The following is a 19,462-nucleotide window of genomic DNA, read 5'->3' on the forward strand; positions in this document are numbered from 1 at the left end:
GGTACAAACAAGAGTTTAAGTTACCACAAATTCACAATATAGAACCTACATAATAAACCTTAATTTAAAAGCATTGCCAAGCTTAGACAAATGTCCTATCAAGTCAGCTTTATCTCTACATAAAAGGAAATACTCTTCCAGTCAGCATGTAGCTTGTTTATACACTGGATACCTGTGGGCGCTGGGTTAGGAAAAAAGCATAGAGAAAATTTGACAAGCATCTTCCGTACCGAGTATGCATGCAGATGTACTATGCAAAGAACTGCAACTGACAAGTACCCTGTACAGGACGACATGTTTTTTTGAAGTACAAATGCTCCATCAGGGACATATCAAATAAGGTTGAGTTAGTCTAGGGTTGAGGGCATGGAAACATGATCCAATAACCACAACTAGTATAAATGTATCCCATAATTCCAGGGGCATTCAACAAATGATGAAATTAGGCTTCAGATAATAATGGTTATAGTTATGTTATGCCATATTCAGTCTGAAGTAAAAAACAGGTAAGATTACTTATCAACCGTTAAGACAGTACAACAGATACATAAAACCTTTGGTCTGACTAGATTCAGATGATCTCAAACAATTCCACCTGTTCACTAAGGATTATATTTCTTCTTTAGATAAGCTGTTCCAATTCTGGCTTATTTGACCAAGCTTTTCCAACCTGGAAGCTAAAAGCTAGAGCCTCTTGCAGACAACCGTCTTATGTTAATTGTTACACCAGAGCTGATTGATGAAGTGCTAACAAGAGGTACTTCCTAGCAGCTTTTGTAAATAGTAACATTCTAAAAGGCACGACATACTGATCAAATGGTCATACAACAATGCATTACCATGAAAGATTAGAATACTTTATAAGCAAACTGTTCATTATAAGCACCCTTGGACAAGATAAAACTGTATAAGGCCTTTCCATTTAGACGACACCCATATGTAAGGCGCTAAGGGCTCTATGTGCAAGGTAAAAATCACTAGAAGTTCGAGCAGCAGCAACTTCTGCCTCATAAAAAATATGGTACCTGCTTGTTTATAGATTAACAAGAAAAACTCCCCAACAAGGACTACCAATAGCTTATGCCCATCAAGTATGAACTAACAAAACCATGGGATCCTTTTGGCTGTCTATGATCAGCGGGAGGACCATATTGGCTTCTCTTCTTGTCTGGCGTTTGTTTGCCCACCTTAAGAAAACTACTGACACTAAGAGAGCATCATCTATTCCAAAAGCATTTTGCATGATAATATAAAGATAAATGACTGTCGATCTGTGGATATTAACGATGAAAAGTAGAAAAGTTCATAACAGATTCAGCCATTGAATAAACTAATGGAAATTAAGTCATGAGAAAGAAAGAAATGCGTTTTATTTTGCAATACTGCCCCACTAACATAAATGGCTCCTATAATACAACTCAAAATTGTCCACAAGTGTATTGTGTACCCACCAATAGCAAAAATAACAGGGGAGCCATCAGGGTTCTGAATTTATTTTAGCTACTTCAACAAATTGTGACTAAGAGTGAACAAGTAAACGATCACTAGAGCTCTAAATGAACATTTCTAGCAAATAATTTAACACAAAAACTATCGCATAACCTTACACTTTATATTGGCACCTACTAGCCAGCAGAATCAATGATTGAAGATATAATAGAAGACCACTAGCTATATGTTTCCTCGACTAACTTGAACAAAAGGGACCACAAATTCACTTCATCATCCTGTCTGTTGCTTGGAGAATAAGCAATCCCTCAAAGAACCAACCTCTGGTACATAAAAATGATTTTTACCAGCAAGTCCAAGCAACCAACAGAATTCCATGTCATGGAGGACTCTTAGTCAATATATACAAGAGCACTTGAGATCGTTGAAAGCATATTGATTGGTGCATGATTCAAATCAGGTTAACCAAACCAAGACTGACCTATAATAAATAGTCAGTCATGTAACAGTAGGAGAGGAGGAAGGATCATGATCCGTAACACCATTACTGCCGTTACTGAGTTTTGCACTCGATTGTCTGATTCTAAAACTACCATATTTCACCGGCTTTGGTTGAAAAAGAGAGCTGAGCATTTTCTCCAAAGACTGTGCTGTATATTTTGCATACTTACTGGCACTCGCATCTTGCTCCACCAATGGCCCATAATTCTGCATGTAGCTCCTGTAAACGGGCACAATAGCCTGTACTATAAGTTGACATGTCTTCTCTCTCAGATCTTTCTCAACCATAACCCAATTGGACTGCTTCTTGTACATTTCATCGAAACTTTCATTGAATGCTTTCAGCCTTTTCTTAACCAGATCCCGAGCCGTGGCCCGCCCACCAGAGAACAGAATCAGCCCTTCCCTGCTAAGAAGAGAAGGAAGCTTCCCCCAACTCTCTCTCATGAAAATAGCGGAATAGTACTCCTTGTACTGTTCATGTTCCCTCAACCAAGAATCTCCCAATATAACCCCAAGCTTTGTGCCTTTCATATGCTTGTACAGATGCCAGTGGTTGTTCATCAAGAAAAGATGTGATAACACGGGATCATCATAACCCTTTGACCACACTTCCAAATTCGTCTCAATGGCTCGAATCGACCTCAATAACTCATCAATAAGAAGCCTATCTTGGAATTTTTCCTGCTTCCAACTCCGCTGAATGACCAAAGCTTGAGTCAATACCGGCTTGTAATCTTCCCCAAGTAGCCTATTACAGTAATCTGTAATAAAGCTCACAAGTCTCGGAACACTGCCGTCTGAAGGAGGAGCCGTTTGTCGCTGCAATTCCACTTGGACAAATAACTCCCAGAAGATATCACAAGCCCCTTCAACGACACTCTTAATCAGATCCCTAGTCAAGTTTTGGATTTCAGCACAGGCAGGACCCCCAAAAAGGCGGTTAAAATCCAACCTCAGCTTGTTCAAAGATGTAAATATATCTAACAGCTTCAGAAGCTTGATGGGATCCTTCTTACTCTCTGTAACAGTTTTCCCAAACTGAAGGAACGCAATAAAACCCGCTTGGGCAGCTATCTTAGCAAAGCAACCCATGCACACATCCAATCCCATCCTCTCAAAGACATCATTACAAAGCTTGTATTCGGCTTCAAAAAGGTGCTTCACGGCAAACTCCAAATGCTTACCCCACTGAGCTATGTAACCCTCTATACTCTGGACATCATTGAATTCCGAGACTGAAATCTCAAGGTAGTCCAAATTCAGCGCCTGCAAACTCGCCCTGACATTCGAACTCCGAACTTCAACATAAATACTTATGCACTTTTCAAGTCTGTTGTTTGCGATTAGTCTCCCGAGAATAGCATGTAGCTTCTGAATAACAGCCACAGGTAATTGGGATGGAGCAATACAAGCTGGTTCGTCAATCAAGGAAGACGAAGACATAGGGAGTGGAACACTGTTTTCAGTCAAGAGCCGCCGGAATTCACTCTCCAACCTGTCCAAAGCGGCCCCAAGAAGCCCTCCGTCAAGGTGACCCTTCTCCTCATACTGCAATTCCCTCAGGTACTTCAATGCCTTTTTCAAATACACAACATACCTATCATCTGCAACCTTATTGTCCTCCAAATACTCCACGATATCGTCTAACCACTGAATTGCCATCCCACAGTTATCACCTAAAAATCTCAACGCCTCTTCAAGCCTTTTGAGTACAGAGAGGTAACCAGGAAGATCCGATTGGGGATCTGACAACGACTTCTCTAGCCCATGGATGGCGTCGAAGACCTTAAGAACAGCGGCCGCAGGGACCACAGCTCGGTTGATGTGACCCCCAACGGCTACAAGTGCTTCTCTTTGCGCACGGATTGGTCGAACTGCGGCTTCTAGAGACGGTAATCTCTGATTAATCTCATCTAATCTAGGCCCAGCTCTCTCAAGAGCTAGCCCTAGGGCTTTTGATTTCTCTAGACTACTCTTCAGTGAATTCCTCCCAGCTGTCAAATTTTCCATACCATTGCTTTTCGCTGACCCCATTGGCACAATAAATCAAACTATATCTTCAATCCTCAAAAAGGAGGGAAAAAAAAAAAAAAAGAAAGAACCAAAACCTCCAACCCTAAAAATTTAAGAAAAAATCCAAAAATCCAGAAAAATAATTACTTAACACCACTATTTGAATCCTCAAAAACCCAGAAAAATAAAAAAGGAAAGAAAAGAAAAGAATCAAACTAGATGAACTACACCAAACAGCATCAAGAAAACACCTTTACTAGGGTAGCGTTCATCAATCTGGTTTCTCATAAAAATGAACCTCCATTTTAACCCCCCCAAACAAACCCTCACCAAACCAAACCCACCAATTGGAACAAAAACAACAAAAGTCAAATAACAACTGCCCAACGACACAAATTGAGGGCTCTTTCAAAGAATCAACGAGAGAGAGAAAGTACAATGGCAATGTGCTTGAGGAAACTCACAGGCAATCGAGGAATCAAAAGGGATCCAATCGAATCGAACTGGGGAAGTTGAATCAGAAGAATCTTTCGTTCATTCGATGCGATTGGGAAGAAGATTCAGGGAGAGAGAGAAAGAGAAACCCTAAAAATCTGAAACGGGAAAAAGGAGGCTTTTTTTTGCTTTCTTCACAACTTTGCTTCGCATTAGCTTAGTTGTGCCAAAGTGCATGACAGTAGTGTGTAAAAATGTGTATCGTGCTGTTTTTGTTTTCTTCCCTTTTACTCTCTCTGACTCTCTGTCTCTCTTTTTTCTCAAATCTCGTCTATCTAGTAGTAGTAGTAGTAGTATCTACCTTCAACGACCCGATTGTTACTTGAGAGGAAAATGAAAACGAAAGAAAAATCTTAAAATTTATTTATTTATTTATAATTTTCAAATTTAAAAATAATTGGCTTATTGAAATTTTTTTTTTTATACAATATGAATCTTATTTGATAAATCTCGATGAGTGTTTTTTAAATCTTAGTGGAACAGGGCCTATATTAGAGTAAATTTCACATACACGCCTTAAATTTCTCGTAATGGCAAGTACTTTTTGCCGTATGAAAAATGGTAGGGATGTTCAAAAAAATCGTTCGAATCGTAAAATCGGTCCGATTCGGACCAAACCATTCTATTTGATCTGGTTCTGCGGTCAGGTTATGGTTCCAAAAAAATAAGAACCATTAATTTTGGTTCGGTTACTGGTTCCCAATTAAAGAACCGTGGTTAGAACCGGACCGAACCGTTTAGAACTAATATATATAATTATATAAAAATATATATATGTGTAGAGATTGGTCTACTTTGTAAACATGGAAGAAGTTAGCACTGTTGATTTAAGTGATGTTTTGGGCATTGGAGCTTCTGTTCTTTACTTCAAAACGTGCTGCTATATTTTATAGTTTATGATATATGTTTAATTTTAGTCCTAAATATAATGGGTCATAAATGTTTTTCTGTCGCTGAATTTAATTATTCCATAAGTGGTTTTGGTTACTTTATTGGTGGTTTTCGTCAATGTTTTTCGGTCGAGTGTCAAGTATTTCGTGAACCATATTGGGTTTTGATTCGTAATAAAATGTCTATTATTATTTTATGAGTTATTTGATGCTTTAAAATTTTAATTTTATGAGTTTATATTTTGTGAATAAGGGTTTGGATGCTAATTGGATAGAACTGGAACCGAACCAAAATCGGACCAGTTTTGCGGTTCGGTTCTGGTTAGGTTCCACGCATATATTAGTTAGATTTGGTACCCGGCCAATTTCCTAGAACCGTTGGAAATGATTCGGTTACTGGTTTTCCAAAGAACCGGACCAATCCGAACCGTGTACACTCCTAAAAAATGGCAATGAGTTACATCTGATTTCTTTGTGTGTTTCACTAATACCCCAAATTGACAATTGTTTGTCAAAATGCATGATTAAAAAAGGTAAAATTTGTTAATGGTCTTTTATTTTTTACTCATAGATAGAACCATTTTGGTCATAAATTACAAATTTATTCTTGCCTCTGTCCCAATTTAATAGTCTCTTGTTCTATTCTAATCAGATAAAAAACTAGTTATATCTTTAAATCAGTAATAAATTTTATATCCAATATGGATCTTATTTAATAGATCTCAATTATTTGTATAATACAATATTTTTAAAATCACATAAAATATTATAACTTATAAGATATAATCAATTGAAAAGTAAGACAAATTCCCAAAATAGATTGTTAAGTTGGGACGGATAGAGTACTTTTGAATAAAAAATGAGAATTGAGAAATTTTATAATTTGTTTGTTATTAAGAGAGTAAATTTGACAATATAGGCTACCTTTGCCTGCTTATTACATCATGTGTTTGTTCGGACATTTGTTACTTTGGTGTCGGTCAGATCGACATTGAAATTGCAGGGTTTTGTAGTCATTTTTCAAACAGAAAGGGGTATCTATCTTCACAAGAAATCTCAAGGGTGTCAATTAAATTTATCCTAAATTACAAATGGATTCTCTCTACTGTTTTTTTTTTTTAATCCAAATGGGGTGGAGTTTGAACACTCACCAAATGAGGTGTCTATTACATGCTCCACCAAGGTAGAAGACAACTTCTTTCTGTAGGTCGCATCACCCTCTTTTTACTTTGAAAAATTATTAAGAGAGATACCATAGTTGTTGCAATCCCCCTCAACAAAGTGGGAGCAAAACAAAATTCTAAGTAATTAACTCACCCGGCTGGAGATACTTTAGTTGTCAGTTGGCCGGAGATAATTACTTAGCATTTTATTCTGCTCTCACTTTGTTATGTTTGTGCTTCAATACTTAGATATCCTATGTACTTAAAAAAGTGCACCGAAATTTCTCTATGCTTGGCGTTCCAGTTTTTAAAAAAGAAGATTTTGGGAAAAAGAAGGTAATTTGAAGGTCAAAAATCATGTGTTGACGCAAATAATTTTTCTACCAATATGGATCTTGTTTGATAGATCTCATTGAGATCTTTTAAAAGGTGCATAAAAAATTTAAAAAATTATTTTTTATTTTTGTTATATTTAATGTTGAAATTACCTTCTTTTTGAAAAAGAATGTTTTGGGAGAAAGCAGAACGGGGCCGGCCTTAGCATAATCAACATAACTCAAAAAGTTATAACCTAGGTAATAGTAGCTGGTGGGCTTTTATATACCAATCGATTCTTTTCTAATTTCCTGATATGGGATATTATTACAAGTTAAAAGTTCATAAAAAAAAAAAAAAAAAATTGCTATTAATGTATCCAATGTGATCCGGGCCCCTGCCCGGTGCAACTCACTCTTGTGTTGGAGATTGGTGTTATTTTGAAGTATCGGATAAAAAATGGATAATACGACTCCCTCCTCTCCAATGAGGGATGAAAAATGAGGGGATGGATAATAGGACTACATCCACCTTATTTTACCCAAATTAATTTAACGACTACTTCCGTTAAAAAATAAAATTAATTAAATGACCACCAAACAAGGAATTTAACAAAATTTGAAAACAAATTTTTTTATCTTCCATCCTAATTTTTTGTTTTTTTTTTTAGGGAGTTTGTGGAGAAGGGAAGAAACTTGTACGTATAATCTTTTCTGCACACTTTCAGATTTATAGGCTTAAAAAAAAAAAAAAAAGGAACCATTTGGGCCAATTGTAGCCGTTCAACGGTAGGACTTTCTACACAGTCAGATCTCCTTCAAGGCTCCAACTTTAACTCTCTCTCTATATCTAGCTCTCTCAAACCAGAGCTCCAAAAAGCAAACCAGAGTTCGAAACCCCAAACCCCCCTACTGCGGCAAACCCTCTGTGTGTGTGTTGAAACTACAAATTGCAAAACCCCAAATTGTGAAACCCTAGGTTTCCAGATTGGAGATGCTCCGGCAAGGTTGAAGCTCCGGCTGCGATCCCTCTCTCTAGCCTCTCTCGATCTCCGGCCGTGAACCCTCTCTCCGACCAGTTTTTCAGATTTCTAGATTTTCAGAGTTTTCAATTTCCAACAGGTTCAAGTTTTTCGGCCATTTTTCGACGACTTTTAGGTAACTCCGGCCATCCAATTTCTGGTACAAGTAGTTGGTTTTGGTGAACTATCCATCTTTGAATCTAGGGATGGATATATCCATCCCCATATACATCAAAGTCATTTTGCATCTCTATTTCCATTCCCCATTGGAGACCAGGTTTTTGCATTTGAGGATGAAAAATGAGAGAATAAATATTTATTTTAGTGTCAAAAAATGGTTAAAAGTTAGTTAGATGGATAATAGAACTCCCTCCTCTCCAATGGGAGATAAAAAATGAGGGGATGGATAGTTATTTTAGGATGAAAAATTAATTAACTTTTTTTTCATTTTATTTTTCCCCAAATTAATTAAAAAATAACATTTTTTAAACTTCCGTCCTAGTAATTTTTAATTTTTCGCCCACCTTAATTTTTACTTCTAAGCCAAAGCCCCAACGGGCATATTTTTAAGATTTAAAAAAAAACAAAAACAAAAAAAAACTCCAACGGCCCACCACCAATGCCTTTTCATCCATATTCTCTATGTGTGTGTGTGTCACAGTCAGAGAAGAAACGTAGAAACAAGGGGAAGAAACGAAGAAACAAGGGGTTTTGATCGGAAACCCAACTCACTCCAGCCCTCCCCACGATCTCTCTCTCTCTCTCGATCATCCATCCCCTGCCGATCCAAACCCTCATCCAAACCCTTGCATCCCGATCGGAAATCACCTCCAGATTCGACCCTAACTCCTGTCGGCGTCATCCACCTCACAGGCCCCCTCATCTCCTGCCTCCTCACCTCCAGATTCAAGATTTGTAGATTCTGGCAAAGTTCAAGTTTTTCCGGTCATTTTCCGGCAACTCAGGTATACTTCGGCCTTCCATTGTTTTGGTAAATTAGTTGATTTTCTGACCTGGAGGGGGATGGAAAGATGCATCTAGGGATGGATATATCTGTAACACCGTTTATATTTGAGGTGCTTAAATGTTATACTCTAATAACTTAAATGGGTAAAGTGTATTTTCTTTTAAGAGCTGTGCATGTGTGCCGTGTGTGAGCTGAGGTGGTGTGTGTGTGTGTTTTCTTTTAAAACAAAAGAAAAAAAAAGAAAACCCATCAGGAGGGTTGTTTCAACGTTAGAGAGAGAGAGAGAGAGAGAGAGGGGTCAGCGGAGGAAGAAGAAGGAGAAGAGAAAAGGGATTAGGGTTAGCCTTGAATTGAAGCTTATTAGGTAATTTTCATCTTCTTAGATACTGAAATTCATGTTTTCCATGCTAGGTCTTCCATTCTGTATCTAATATGTTCTGAATTAGAACCATGGGAGAGGGTTTCTAAGGTTGGAATTGAGTCTTATTTCAGAAAATTCGTGTATCACATGGTTATACTTAACTGTGTTTTGAGAAAGTAGTTAATCTGTCCTGTTTTTGACAAATTTTTCCCATCGATGTGCTGATCATGTTATTTTTTGATAATTTTACTGTAGATGCCTCTGTGAGTGTAGTTTATGCTGCAAAAATTTCAAAATTTTCTGAATAGTATGGAAAAAGATAAAAATCATGAATCGAACTGGTGTCTAATTCGCGTCTGGGCAGACAGCCCAGACACGTGTTGGAAAAACGGGCATAACTTCTTGCTCGGGTATCGGTTTTACGCACCGTTTCTTGATTCCGAAACTAGACTCATATATCTTTCTGAATATGTATGGTTTGTGTCGTGGTTCTTTCTAGATTATAGCAGTTTTTGAATTAAAGTTCAGGTTTTGGTACTTCTGAAATTCTGGACAGCTTTTGGCTTGTGTTCGTCATGAAATTTCTCAAGTTTAAGCATGCTGGGCGGACATGGGTTCTCATGAGTCTTAAACATGGATCAATTGGTGATGTTTTGGTGTTGGAATTATTGGAAAATATTGAGTATGTGATTTTTAATGAGCTTTCGATCGCAGACTGTTCTGCTGAAAACTGTGAATTCTGCTTTAGATGTGTAACTTCATTTGAGCGTATCTTGGTCATTCAGACTCCGTTTAGGACAAATTTTATATCAAAATTCATGTACCGGAGGTGTACTTTCTAATGATGGTGGTTTCATAATCTGGTTTTAACCCTATAAGAAGTTATAGGCAGAATACGACAGGCTGGTCATAGATTTCAAACCAAATGTAGGGGTTATGTGGTGTTTGAGTGTTACGCTTGTTTAGGGACACTTCTAAACCTTTGAGATAGACATGTTAGTATGCGTTAAGTATTGTTAATCTATTGTTGGTGTTATAGAGTATTGTTAGGAGGTAGTTTTGACGTTTAAGCGTTCAATAAACTGATATGGTTAGCTTGTGGTTAGGTAACAAGCCGATCAATTGGAGAGGTTCCGAAACTGTAAGTTTGGCATACCTCGGTCGATACAAGGTGAGTGTGTCTGATATGGCTCTTCCCAATAAAATATTGCTGTGGTGGTGAGTATACATCTTGCTAATCGTAGTAAGTCTTCAATATGGTAATCTTTAATGAGATATTATTGTAATGGTGAGTGTGTATCATACTATTATTGTTTAGCTTATGATATGTTGGGAATGTTCGCGTGTGAGGCATAAGTGTCGGAAGCCATATCGCTTATTTAACAATGGTTGGGAGCATGGTGTGTGGGACACGAGATTCGGTTGTGATATGTGTTTGATTCATAGATGTTATTCTATATTGAATTGAATTGATTGTTGGCTTAGTGCCCGGTGATTGGCTTCATGCCAAAAGGCTTTATGCCTTAAAATTATTGGTTGTGTGCCCGGTGAAAGGCTTTATGCCTTAAAATTATTGGCTGTGTGCCCAATGATTGGCTATATGCCAAAAGGCTTTTATGCCTTAAGTTATTGGCTGTGTGCCCGGTGATTGGCTTAATGCCAAAAGGCTTATGCCTTAAATTATTCGCTATGTGCCCGGTGTTACTCTTAATTTCTCGATAAACTGTTGACAAGTTGAGATTGTCTTTTAGCCGTTGGATATTACTGTTGTGTTGTATTTGGGGATGTGGTGGTTATATCTGTTATATACATTTGACTATCTCAGTTATGTTGGAAATTTACATTCTTCTTGTTATTCATTCGGTTGTTGCTATATTTTGTTGAGCATTTCCATATCTCACACACTCTGGCTTTCCTTTTTGGTCCGCCAGGTAGCAGGTTGCGTAGAGTGGGTCCACTACCGGTCATCGTGTTGAGAAGTGTTTGGGCTAGCATTAGATGATGTGGATGAACGAGTTGGTTGTAGGTAGTAAACTAAAAAGTTGATTTATGTTAGTTATAAATAAGTCGTTGGTGGATGTATTGAAGTGTAGAATTTTTAAAGTATTGTAAAACTATATTGTTGTTTAGTTGTGTGAGGTCGTGGTTGGTTGGTCGATACGTCGACTCATTTTTATGTTAAGTGATAAGTCTTCTGCTGGGTGTTTATTCTGATAGGTTGTGAGGTATGATTTGGTTTTATGTGTGGAATGCCACGTGGTCGTGCCGATTTGGGCCCACTTTGGGCGCCGTTTGCGGGGCGGGGCGTGACAATATCCATCCCCATCCCCATATAACTCAAAGCTATTTTCCATCCCCGGATCCATCCCCTTTTGGAAAGCTGGTTTTTGATTTAGGGCTGGATAATAACTATGACAACCCCTTTTCCATCCCCATTGGAGTTGCTCTAAGCTTTGCTCTGGCTCTCTTTTCCAATTCGAGTTCCAATCACCATCGCTCGTATGCCGACATGGAGGAGGAAGATAGAGATGGCGAAGGCGGAGGATGAGACAATGGGTTTTTATTTAAAATCGTAGGGATAAATTAATCTTTACCTTTAGGGCATTTTTGTCTATCTCTCTAGTTTAAATGAGTTGTATGGGGAAATAATGGGTTGCAAATAGAATCACCCAATGGAGAAATTCTTCGGTGCCGGGTGGGTATATCCCACGTGGTACCCGCTTGAAACATCTGGGTTGTCTAATACATTTTTGGACGGTTCGGATTGAAACCCTCTCTTCTTCTACCCCAACACTTTCTCTCATTTTTCCCTATCCAAATCTGAGCCGTAAAAAAATGCAATGGATGGCTTGGATGTGCTGAGTAGACTCCATGTGGTACCCACCCGACACTGAAATTTTTTCCCACCCAATGAGAAAACATGAGGCAATTCAGAAACGGAAGCCTAAGGTTGAATTTCTTGTGCTTCGTCTTCTAACCGTGAATTGATCTTAATGTAGCTCATGTGCATTCTAGGTTCACCTTCTATAAATGGACGCAATTTCGATCGAGACTCCAACAGAGTTGCTCTACATCCAGCAATCATCGATCTCTCACCTCGCAACATTGAATCCAGGCATCTCTCTCTCTCTCTCTCTCTCTCTCTCTCTCTCTCTGTTTAGGCTGTTTTTTTAAATGTATCTGTATGTTTGTGTATATCTTCAACATATCTCCACACTGATCGATAAATATCTGTAGTTAAAAGGATTTTCGGAAGCCTAGGGTTGAATTTCTTGTGCTTCGTCTTCTGACTGAGAATTGATCTTAATGTAGCTCATGCGCATTCTAGGTTCACCTTCTATAAATGCACGCAATTGCTAATTGATATTCTTATGACGTTTGGAGTACAAGTAATCACTGATTTGATCTGTTGCTGATATTTTTTCAACTGAAGATCTCTCTCTCTCTCTCTCTCTCTCTCTCTCTCTCTCTGTGTGATGAATTTTCTTCGTTCGATTTTGTCTGTGTACCTGATACATGTGAATGCGATTTCTGTTTGATCTTTCTTTTTTTTAGCTATGATAAGAAATGTGCTTGGTTGCAGTTGCACCAAAACAGGGTAACGCTTTTCAAACAAGTGACCTAGAGTTGATTCATAAAATTCAATAAAAGATTTAACGCGAGATATCTAATTGTTTTCACAGACTGTAAGCCTTTGATTTTTTAACTGCACTAGATACTTATAACAAAGATTGAATTTGATCCCCCCCCCCCCCCCCCCCCCCCCCCCTCCCTCTCTCTCTCTCCCCGTGTGTGTGTGTTTGTGTTAAATTGTTGTGTTGTATCATAACACAATTTTTATATGTGGTTTCTAACATGTTCTGTTTGAGGCATTTAGCCATTAAATGTGCTTTGGTTGCAAGTGTAACCATTGTAGAACAAGTGATCTAGAGTTCCTCCGTAAATTTCAGTAAATTTTGGACAGTGTGATGTCTATTGAATTCATTGAGTGTAAGCCTTGGATTTTGAAATTTTGATCAGTTGTTGATTTTTGTGTTCCATCCCCTCTAATCATTCATGTTACTCTTTATATTAGTTCTGGTGAAATCAATTTGATGTGTTTAATAGTTCAATATCCTGTTGGTTTTAGTGAGGATGCCGGATATGCTAAGTTGGGTGGCTATTTTTGTAATATTGCTTCATCACTTTATTTTGTTATAGATTCCGTTGTATTATGCATTGAAGTCCAATCTGTCTTAATTTGGATTCATGTGAATTATTCATCCAGAAGTCTTTGCATGGACCATCTATTAGTCTTGCCATCGATTCCACATGTAGTTCCTTTTTCTCTTGAGCTCAAATACTTATGGTATCGGTTGTTAGACTGGAAAGTAAACAAAATATACTTGGTTGATTATGAGATTAATTTATTATAATTTGCTTGATTTCTTTATGAAACTTCTTTTTTGCATTAGCTTTTCCTTGCAGTTGACCCTAAATTTAGGTCCTACCTTGGTAGCTTTAGTCATGGTTGAGGCAGATATGAGTTTGTTTAGCAGTAATAGCAATAATTTCTTTGCATGGAAGCTGCTCAATTAAGCTAAGTAGTTCAGATAGGCTTAATTTACTTGGAGCTTTTGTTTTCTATTGAGAAAAGAAACTGAATAGACATGCCACAACTATGTCAAAGGAAAATTTATTTGAACTGAATGGGAAAAACAGTATTGGCAAATTGACTAAAAATGAGAAGTGATAAACTGGTTATTTGGCATGGAAGCTGCTTGATGAAGCTAAGTGGTTCAGATAGGCTTAAATTACTTGTAGCTTTTTTTCCCCCTTCCACCGGACCAACTGACAAAACAAAAATGAATAGATATGTCGCATCTCTGTTGAAGGACAATTATGCAACTAGAAGTGGTAAAAACAGTCGAATAATAATAAGCTCCGAAGTTGAACCGCTGATGTACTACCAAATTCACTGAAATGTGAAGTGATAAACTAGGCTGCCATGTAGCTTTAGCCTTTAATAGCTTGTGGCTGCTTGTTTACTTGTCCAAACTTCAATAGTTATTGCTGATCTAGCCCTAGAACATACAAAATCTGCTTTGCAAAGCTCCTTGAAAGTTTGCATTTGCGTAATATATTATCTCCTTTTGATTTTGAAAGCCAATGTATCACCTGCTATAATAGACGTTACCCCCTCCATTAACATCTTCACTTTGTTGAGTTACCTATGGTCCCCACTGCTTGAGTTGTTTGGAAATGGGCCCGGCAATGTATATCAAACTATCCAACACCTTCCTTCATGTGCAACCCCAACTTGCACGTGGACGAATCTGAAGGGCGGTTTAGAGTCAATTTAGTCATCGTTCCCTTCAGCAAAAACATAGAAGTAGTATTTTACTGTAGCTATTAGAAACTGCTTGGTTATTCTTTCTTTTGTTATGCCTGCATGATTGTACTGTACATTCTGGGTTTTAATGTACCATAGACTTTTTTAGCACCCATCAGATGTGTCTTTCTGATTTTTGCAGAATTGAAGCACAAGATTGTACTGTACACTCTTTCGTCTCCAATTTCAGCTAAGCTAGGCTCTGGATTGATTATATGGTTCTGGGCAGGCTCAACATCCTCATGTTCATGATTCTCAGACACAAAGTTCTTCCTGTCAAAGAAGCAAAAACATGCAAAGGTATAGAGCGATTCGAGGAGTAAAAATGTGTTACAAAACTTTACAAAATCAAACCCCTCTAAGCAATAATTACAAATCATAAAGCAACAATTACAAATACATGGAAAATTACCAGCAGCTAACATCCCCCTTCTTAGAAACATATCCTTCTTCAAATTCGTCTATTTCAAACCAATATCTTCTACCAACGCTGCACTCTGAATTATCAGAACTCCTTCCGCTAGATGCCTTAGCCGAACTAGGCGTACTTACTTTTTCAGACCCCGCTTGTGGAATTGATGGCAGAAAATAATTTAAACAACTAAATAGTGAGCAAAGAAAGAACAAAACAAACAACAAAAGTCAAGAGGCACCTGCAAATTGTACCTCATAATCCTCATACAAATACAAATCCTCACAAGCATTAAGAATATTCTCTCTCAGACAAAAATCTTTCATTCCTATTATTGAAGCAAAAAGATGCAAAGGTCTAAGCAATGGGAGCGTTTCGAGGAGTAAAAAAATGTGTCACAAAGCTTCGCAAAAAGAAGACTTGTTAACAAAGTCAAACAGCCCAGAACAATAGCTTTCGCTAGGCGCATTTGCATATTCTGACTCATTAATCTAATGAAATGCGAAAATAATTTAAACAACCAAATGGTGAGAACAAAATAAATAACTGAAGTCAAGAAACAGTACCTCAGAACCCGCAAACGGAGTTTCATCAAATATCTACTTTAACCATTCATAGTCCAAACTATCGTCCGAGCTCGAGCGAGTTCCATGAGTTCCATCACAAACCCAATTTAACCACACTCATCGTCTGTGCTTGAGCTACTGCTGCTCGAAGCCAGAGGCTGGAGGCTGGATTTGGATTGAAGGAAACTTGACAGATTCTTTTGTCATGCTAAACAGCTCTATACAAAGACCAAAAAAATTATAAGAATCCCAAAAAAAAACAAAAAAAACTATACAATATTCTTATTGTTTAATCTGAGTTTTTGAAGTGCATCGGCGTGTTTCGAGAATGATCCAACGAGATAGGCGGCCTCTTTGACCTCCTTGCTGTTGGGAGAAGGCATCTTTCGGCGTTTTTGATTCTCAGACTATCTCGTCCATTATTTTGTTTTTAATGACTGCCATAGACGTGTCAATGTCTCAAATACTCTTTCGCCATCATCATTCATTAAGATTAGGAAATCATCCAAAAGCACGTCAGTGGTAAGATTCCACACCCACCGAACTCTCGGTGGATGGTTGGACACTATTCTCTGAGGCCAAGAGTGAGAAACTGCCAGCAAATCTTTCTGGTTTTCCGGGGGCAAATATGAAATTGTCTTGAAAATGAGGTTCATAAGGAAGACATACATATTATAAAGGTGATACATTTGGCTTTCAATCAGAGATACGATATTACACAAATGCAAGGCATGATCAGACAGAAATCCATTCACATATATTAATAGACAAAAGTCTACGAATTAATTACAACAAAACTAGATCGAACGAAGAAAATTCATTAGAGAGAGAGAGAGAGAGAGAGAGAGAGAGAGAGAGAGAGAGAGAGTTGGTGACTTACTTGTACAGTAAGATCCTACATGGTTTCCTAAGCACGTGGTTCTGGGGAAGTTATCTTCTCTTGTTGGTGACTTATTTGGTTTTTCTCCTGTGTAACGGTGGTAGTTGGGGCTATCGTCATGTCTTTCAGTATTTGAGGGAGAATTTTTCTTTATGGGTTCAAGATCTCCAAAACCACTGGCACCAACTGGAGACTCAATCTTTGTAGCGGTTGCACCCGGAAAACCAGAAAGATTTGTTGGCAGTTTCTCACTCTTGGCGTCAGAGAATCGTGTCCAACCATCCACCGACAGTTCAGTGGGCGTGGAATCTTCCCACTGACGTGCTTCTGGATGATTTCCTAATCTTAATGAATGATGGCGAAAGAGTATTCGAGACGTTGACACATCTAGGGCAGTCATTAAAAAAAATTAATGGACGATGAGCCTGAGAATCAAAAACGCCGAAAGATGCCTTCTCCCAACAGCAAGGAGGCCAAAAAGGCTGCCTATCTCGTTGGATTGTTCTCGAAACACGCCGATGCACTTCAAAAACTTAGATTAAACAATAAGAATATTGTATAGTATTTTTTTTTTTTGAATTCTTGTAATTTTTTTGGTCTTTGTATAGAGCTATTTAGCATGACAAAAGAATTTGTCAAGTTTCCTTCAATCCAGCCCCTGGCTATGAGCAGCAGTAGCTCGAGCACAAACAATGAGTGGTTAAATTGGGTTTGTGATGGAATTCATGGCACTTGCTCGAGCTCGGACTATGAACTGTTAAAGTGGATATTTGATGAAATTCCGTCTGCAGGTTTTGAGGTACTGTTTCTTGACTTCAGTTATTTATTTTGTTCTCACCATTTGGTTGTTTAAATAATTTTCACATTTCTCTAGATTGATGAGTCAGAATATGCAAATGCGCCTGCGAAAGCTATTGTTCTGGGCTGGGCTGTTTGACTCTGTTAGCAGGTCTTCTTTTTGCGAAGCTTTGTGACACATTTTTACTCCTGGAATCACTCCCATTGCTTAGACCTTTGCATCTTTTTACTTCAATAATATGAAGGAAAGATTTTTGTCTAAGAGAGAATATTCTTAATGCCTTTGAGGATTTGTATTTGTCTGAGGGTTATGAGGTATAGTTTACTCCTGGAACCCCTTCCGCTTGACTTTTGTTATTTGTTTTGTTCTTTATTTGCTCACCATTTTGTCGTTTAAATTATTTTCCGCCGTCAATTCCCTAGGCGGGGTCTGAAAATTTAAGTACTCCTGCTGAGGCGTCTAGCGGAAGGGGTTCTGATGATTCAGAGTGCAGCGTTGGTAGAAGGTATTGGTTTAAAATAGACAAATTTGAATAAGGATATGTTTTTGAGAAGGGGGATGTTAGCTGCTAGTAATTTTCCATGTATTTTGCTTCTTTGACAGGAAGGACTTTGTGGCTGAGAATCATGAACCTAAGGATGTTGAGCCTGCCCAAAACCAGATAATCAATCCAGAGCCTAGCTTAGCTGAAATTGGAGACAAAAGAGTGGAAATGGATCGAAACAAGTCTTCGGATGAAGAGAATTGATTGTTGAGTTTCTTCTGAATTGGAAGTGTTGGCATTGTTCTGTTTCTATTTGGCATTGTTCTGTTTCTATTTGGCATTGTTCTGTTTCTATTGGTGTTTGCTTGTTGGTAACCAAAAGGACTACTCCAATTGGATGTTGATATCCAATCATCATGAGTGTAATCAGGGATCAGGAATGGAGCCAGGAATTTCACCATGCAGGGGCGACTATGCATGCGAGAATAAAATATAAATACACATGCATAATCATGTAAATACATTAAAACTCAAAATAACATAAATACATAAATCGGTTTAACTAATGGGATCGATCTTATTGTATGTGTCTTGTTTTTCTTTATTGTTCATTTTTTTTCATTCATCACAACTGGACGAATTTGCTACACAGGTTTTTCATGTTACTTGATTTTACCAGTTAAAAAACAAAGAATTAGTAGAAGTCTAGAACAACAATTGGGGAAGACATATCTAGACATATCTACCTACAACTTAAATTTCACCAAAATTACTCAGAGTTTCGATAATCTCTTCTCCTCTATCTCTATTTTCTCAAAATTGCCTTTGAAATCTTATCAATTGGGGATGTTTGTGCCAAGATAGAGAGAGGGGATTTGGTGTGTCATTAAGATTTTAGGGCAAAAGAAATAAAATTGTAAAACACTAAACCCATCTGACGAAAGGTAGAAGTTTATTATTTGAATATTCACAATATTAACCCTATAGTTTTATTTTTTGTTATATTTTACCCCTTAGTCTTTAGTAATTAGTGTTGGTATCCTCGTAGTTCAAAGGTTACAATTTTTTTTTTTTTTTTCAAAATTCTACACAGAGGCGAGCCTATATACTTTTATAGGATTTTTTTTTATATATAATAGTAGTGTTTCTTTTTCTTTTTGCAGGGGCGCGACCACTTTTACTGGCCCCTCCCTGGCTCCATCGCTGAGTGTAATAAATAAGACATTGATTGGAAGCTTTTCTTCTAAGTCGCTGGAGCACTTCTTGATTTGTTGGTTATATCTGAATCATTTTTCAAATAAGTTGCATAATTGGATTCCTTTTTTTTTAAGTGAAATATATTGCGAGTAAAGGATTAGAATCGATCAGTTCGTAAGAAATGATTTGTTTGGAGATCACGCAAAAACAGATATGGTGATGATCTGATCCAAATATTCAATTACTGGGTCTAAGAACTAAATAGAGCATAATTGAAATTTTTGATCAATTACTTACTCATATTCAATTGAGCTAAATTTTTTAAACGAAATTTTACGGTTTCAATCATTGAAGGAAGGCCTATAATATGCCTCACAAATGCGTGTCAGGTTACTCTGATCAAAAGGGAATGAACGAGGATGAACTAGCTCAATGCGGTTATTAAGCAAATGGATAGAAACCGTAAACTGTGCATTATGTGAGTTGGGAGATTGTAACTTTTAACCATCTTATTACTACAACAAAGAATATAACACAAGCAAAATGAAAACTAGCACCAGAAAAATCAACTCGAA

At 37.7% G+C, this 19,462-nt stretch overlaps 2 protein-coding genes and 1 long non-coding RNA gene across 5 annotated transcripts in view; 2 read left to right on the top strand and 1 right to left on the bottom strand.

Moving 5' to 3' along the window:
- Positions 1 to 1,348: 1,348 nt before the first annotated feature.
- Positions 1,349 to 4,644, bottom strand: LOC131332215 (exocyst complex component EXO70A1). Its single transcript, XM_058366297.1, has one exon. It carries the CDS (start codon positions 3,985 to 3,987, stop codon positions 1,948 to 1,950), a length of 2,040 nt encoding a protein of 679 aa, XP_058222280.1. The 5' UTR covers positions 3,988 to 4,644; the 3' UTR covers positions 1,349 to 1,947.
- A 4,427-nt stretch (positions 4,645 to 9,071) lies between these two features.
- LOC131332219 (uncharacterized) lies at positions 9,072 to 11,360 on the top strand. The gene is made up of 2 exons (XR_009201622.1): positions 9,072 to 10,349; positions 11,110 to 11,360. It is a non-coding gene; the product is annotated as an uncharacterized LOC131332219 (long non-coding RNA).
- A 1,118-nt stretch (positions 11,361 to 12,478) lies between these two features.
- LOC131332220 (uncharacterized) overlaps positions 12,479 to 19,462 on the top strand; it is a 39,525-nt gene continuing 32,541 nt past the window's right edge. Inside the window, exons 1-2 of one of the 3 annotated variants that reach the window (XM_058366304.1) lie at positions 12,479 to 12,506; positions 14,692 to 14,793. In XM_058366304.1, the coding sequence (XP_058222287.1) occupies positions 12,494 to 12,506; positions 14,692 to 14,793 (115 nt within the window). In that variant the 5' untranslated portion in view covers positions 12,479 to 12,493. Of the gene's footprint in view, positions 12,507 to 14,691; positions 14,850 to 19,462 lie in introns of those variants that run through there. The other 2 variants (XM_058366308.1, XM_058366303.1) reach the window with 2 other exon arrangements.

Source organism: Rhododendron vialii, chromosome 7a (assembly GCF_030253575.1).
Source record: "Rhododendron vialii isolate Sample 1 chromosome 7a, ASM3025357v1".
NCBI classification, from domain to species: domain Eukaryota; kingdom Viridiplantae; phylum Streptophyta; class Magnoliopsida; order Ericales; family Ericaceae; genus Rhododendron; species Rhododendron vialii.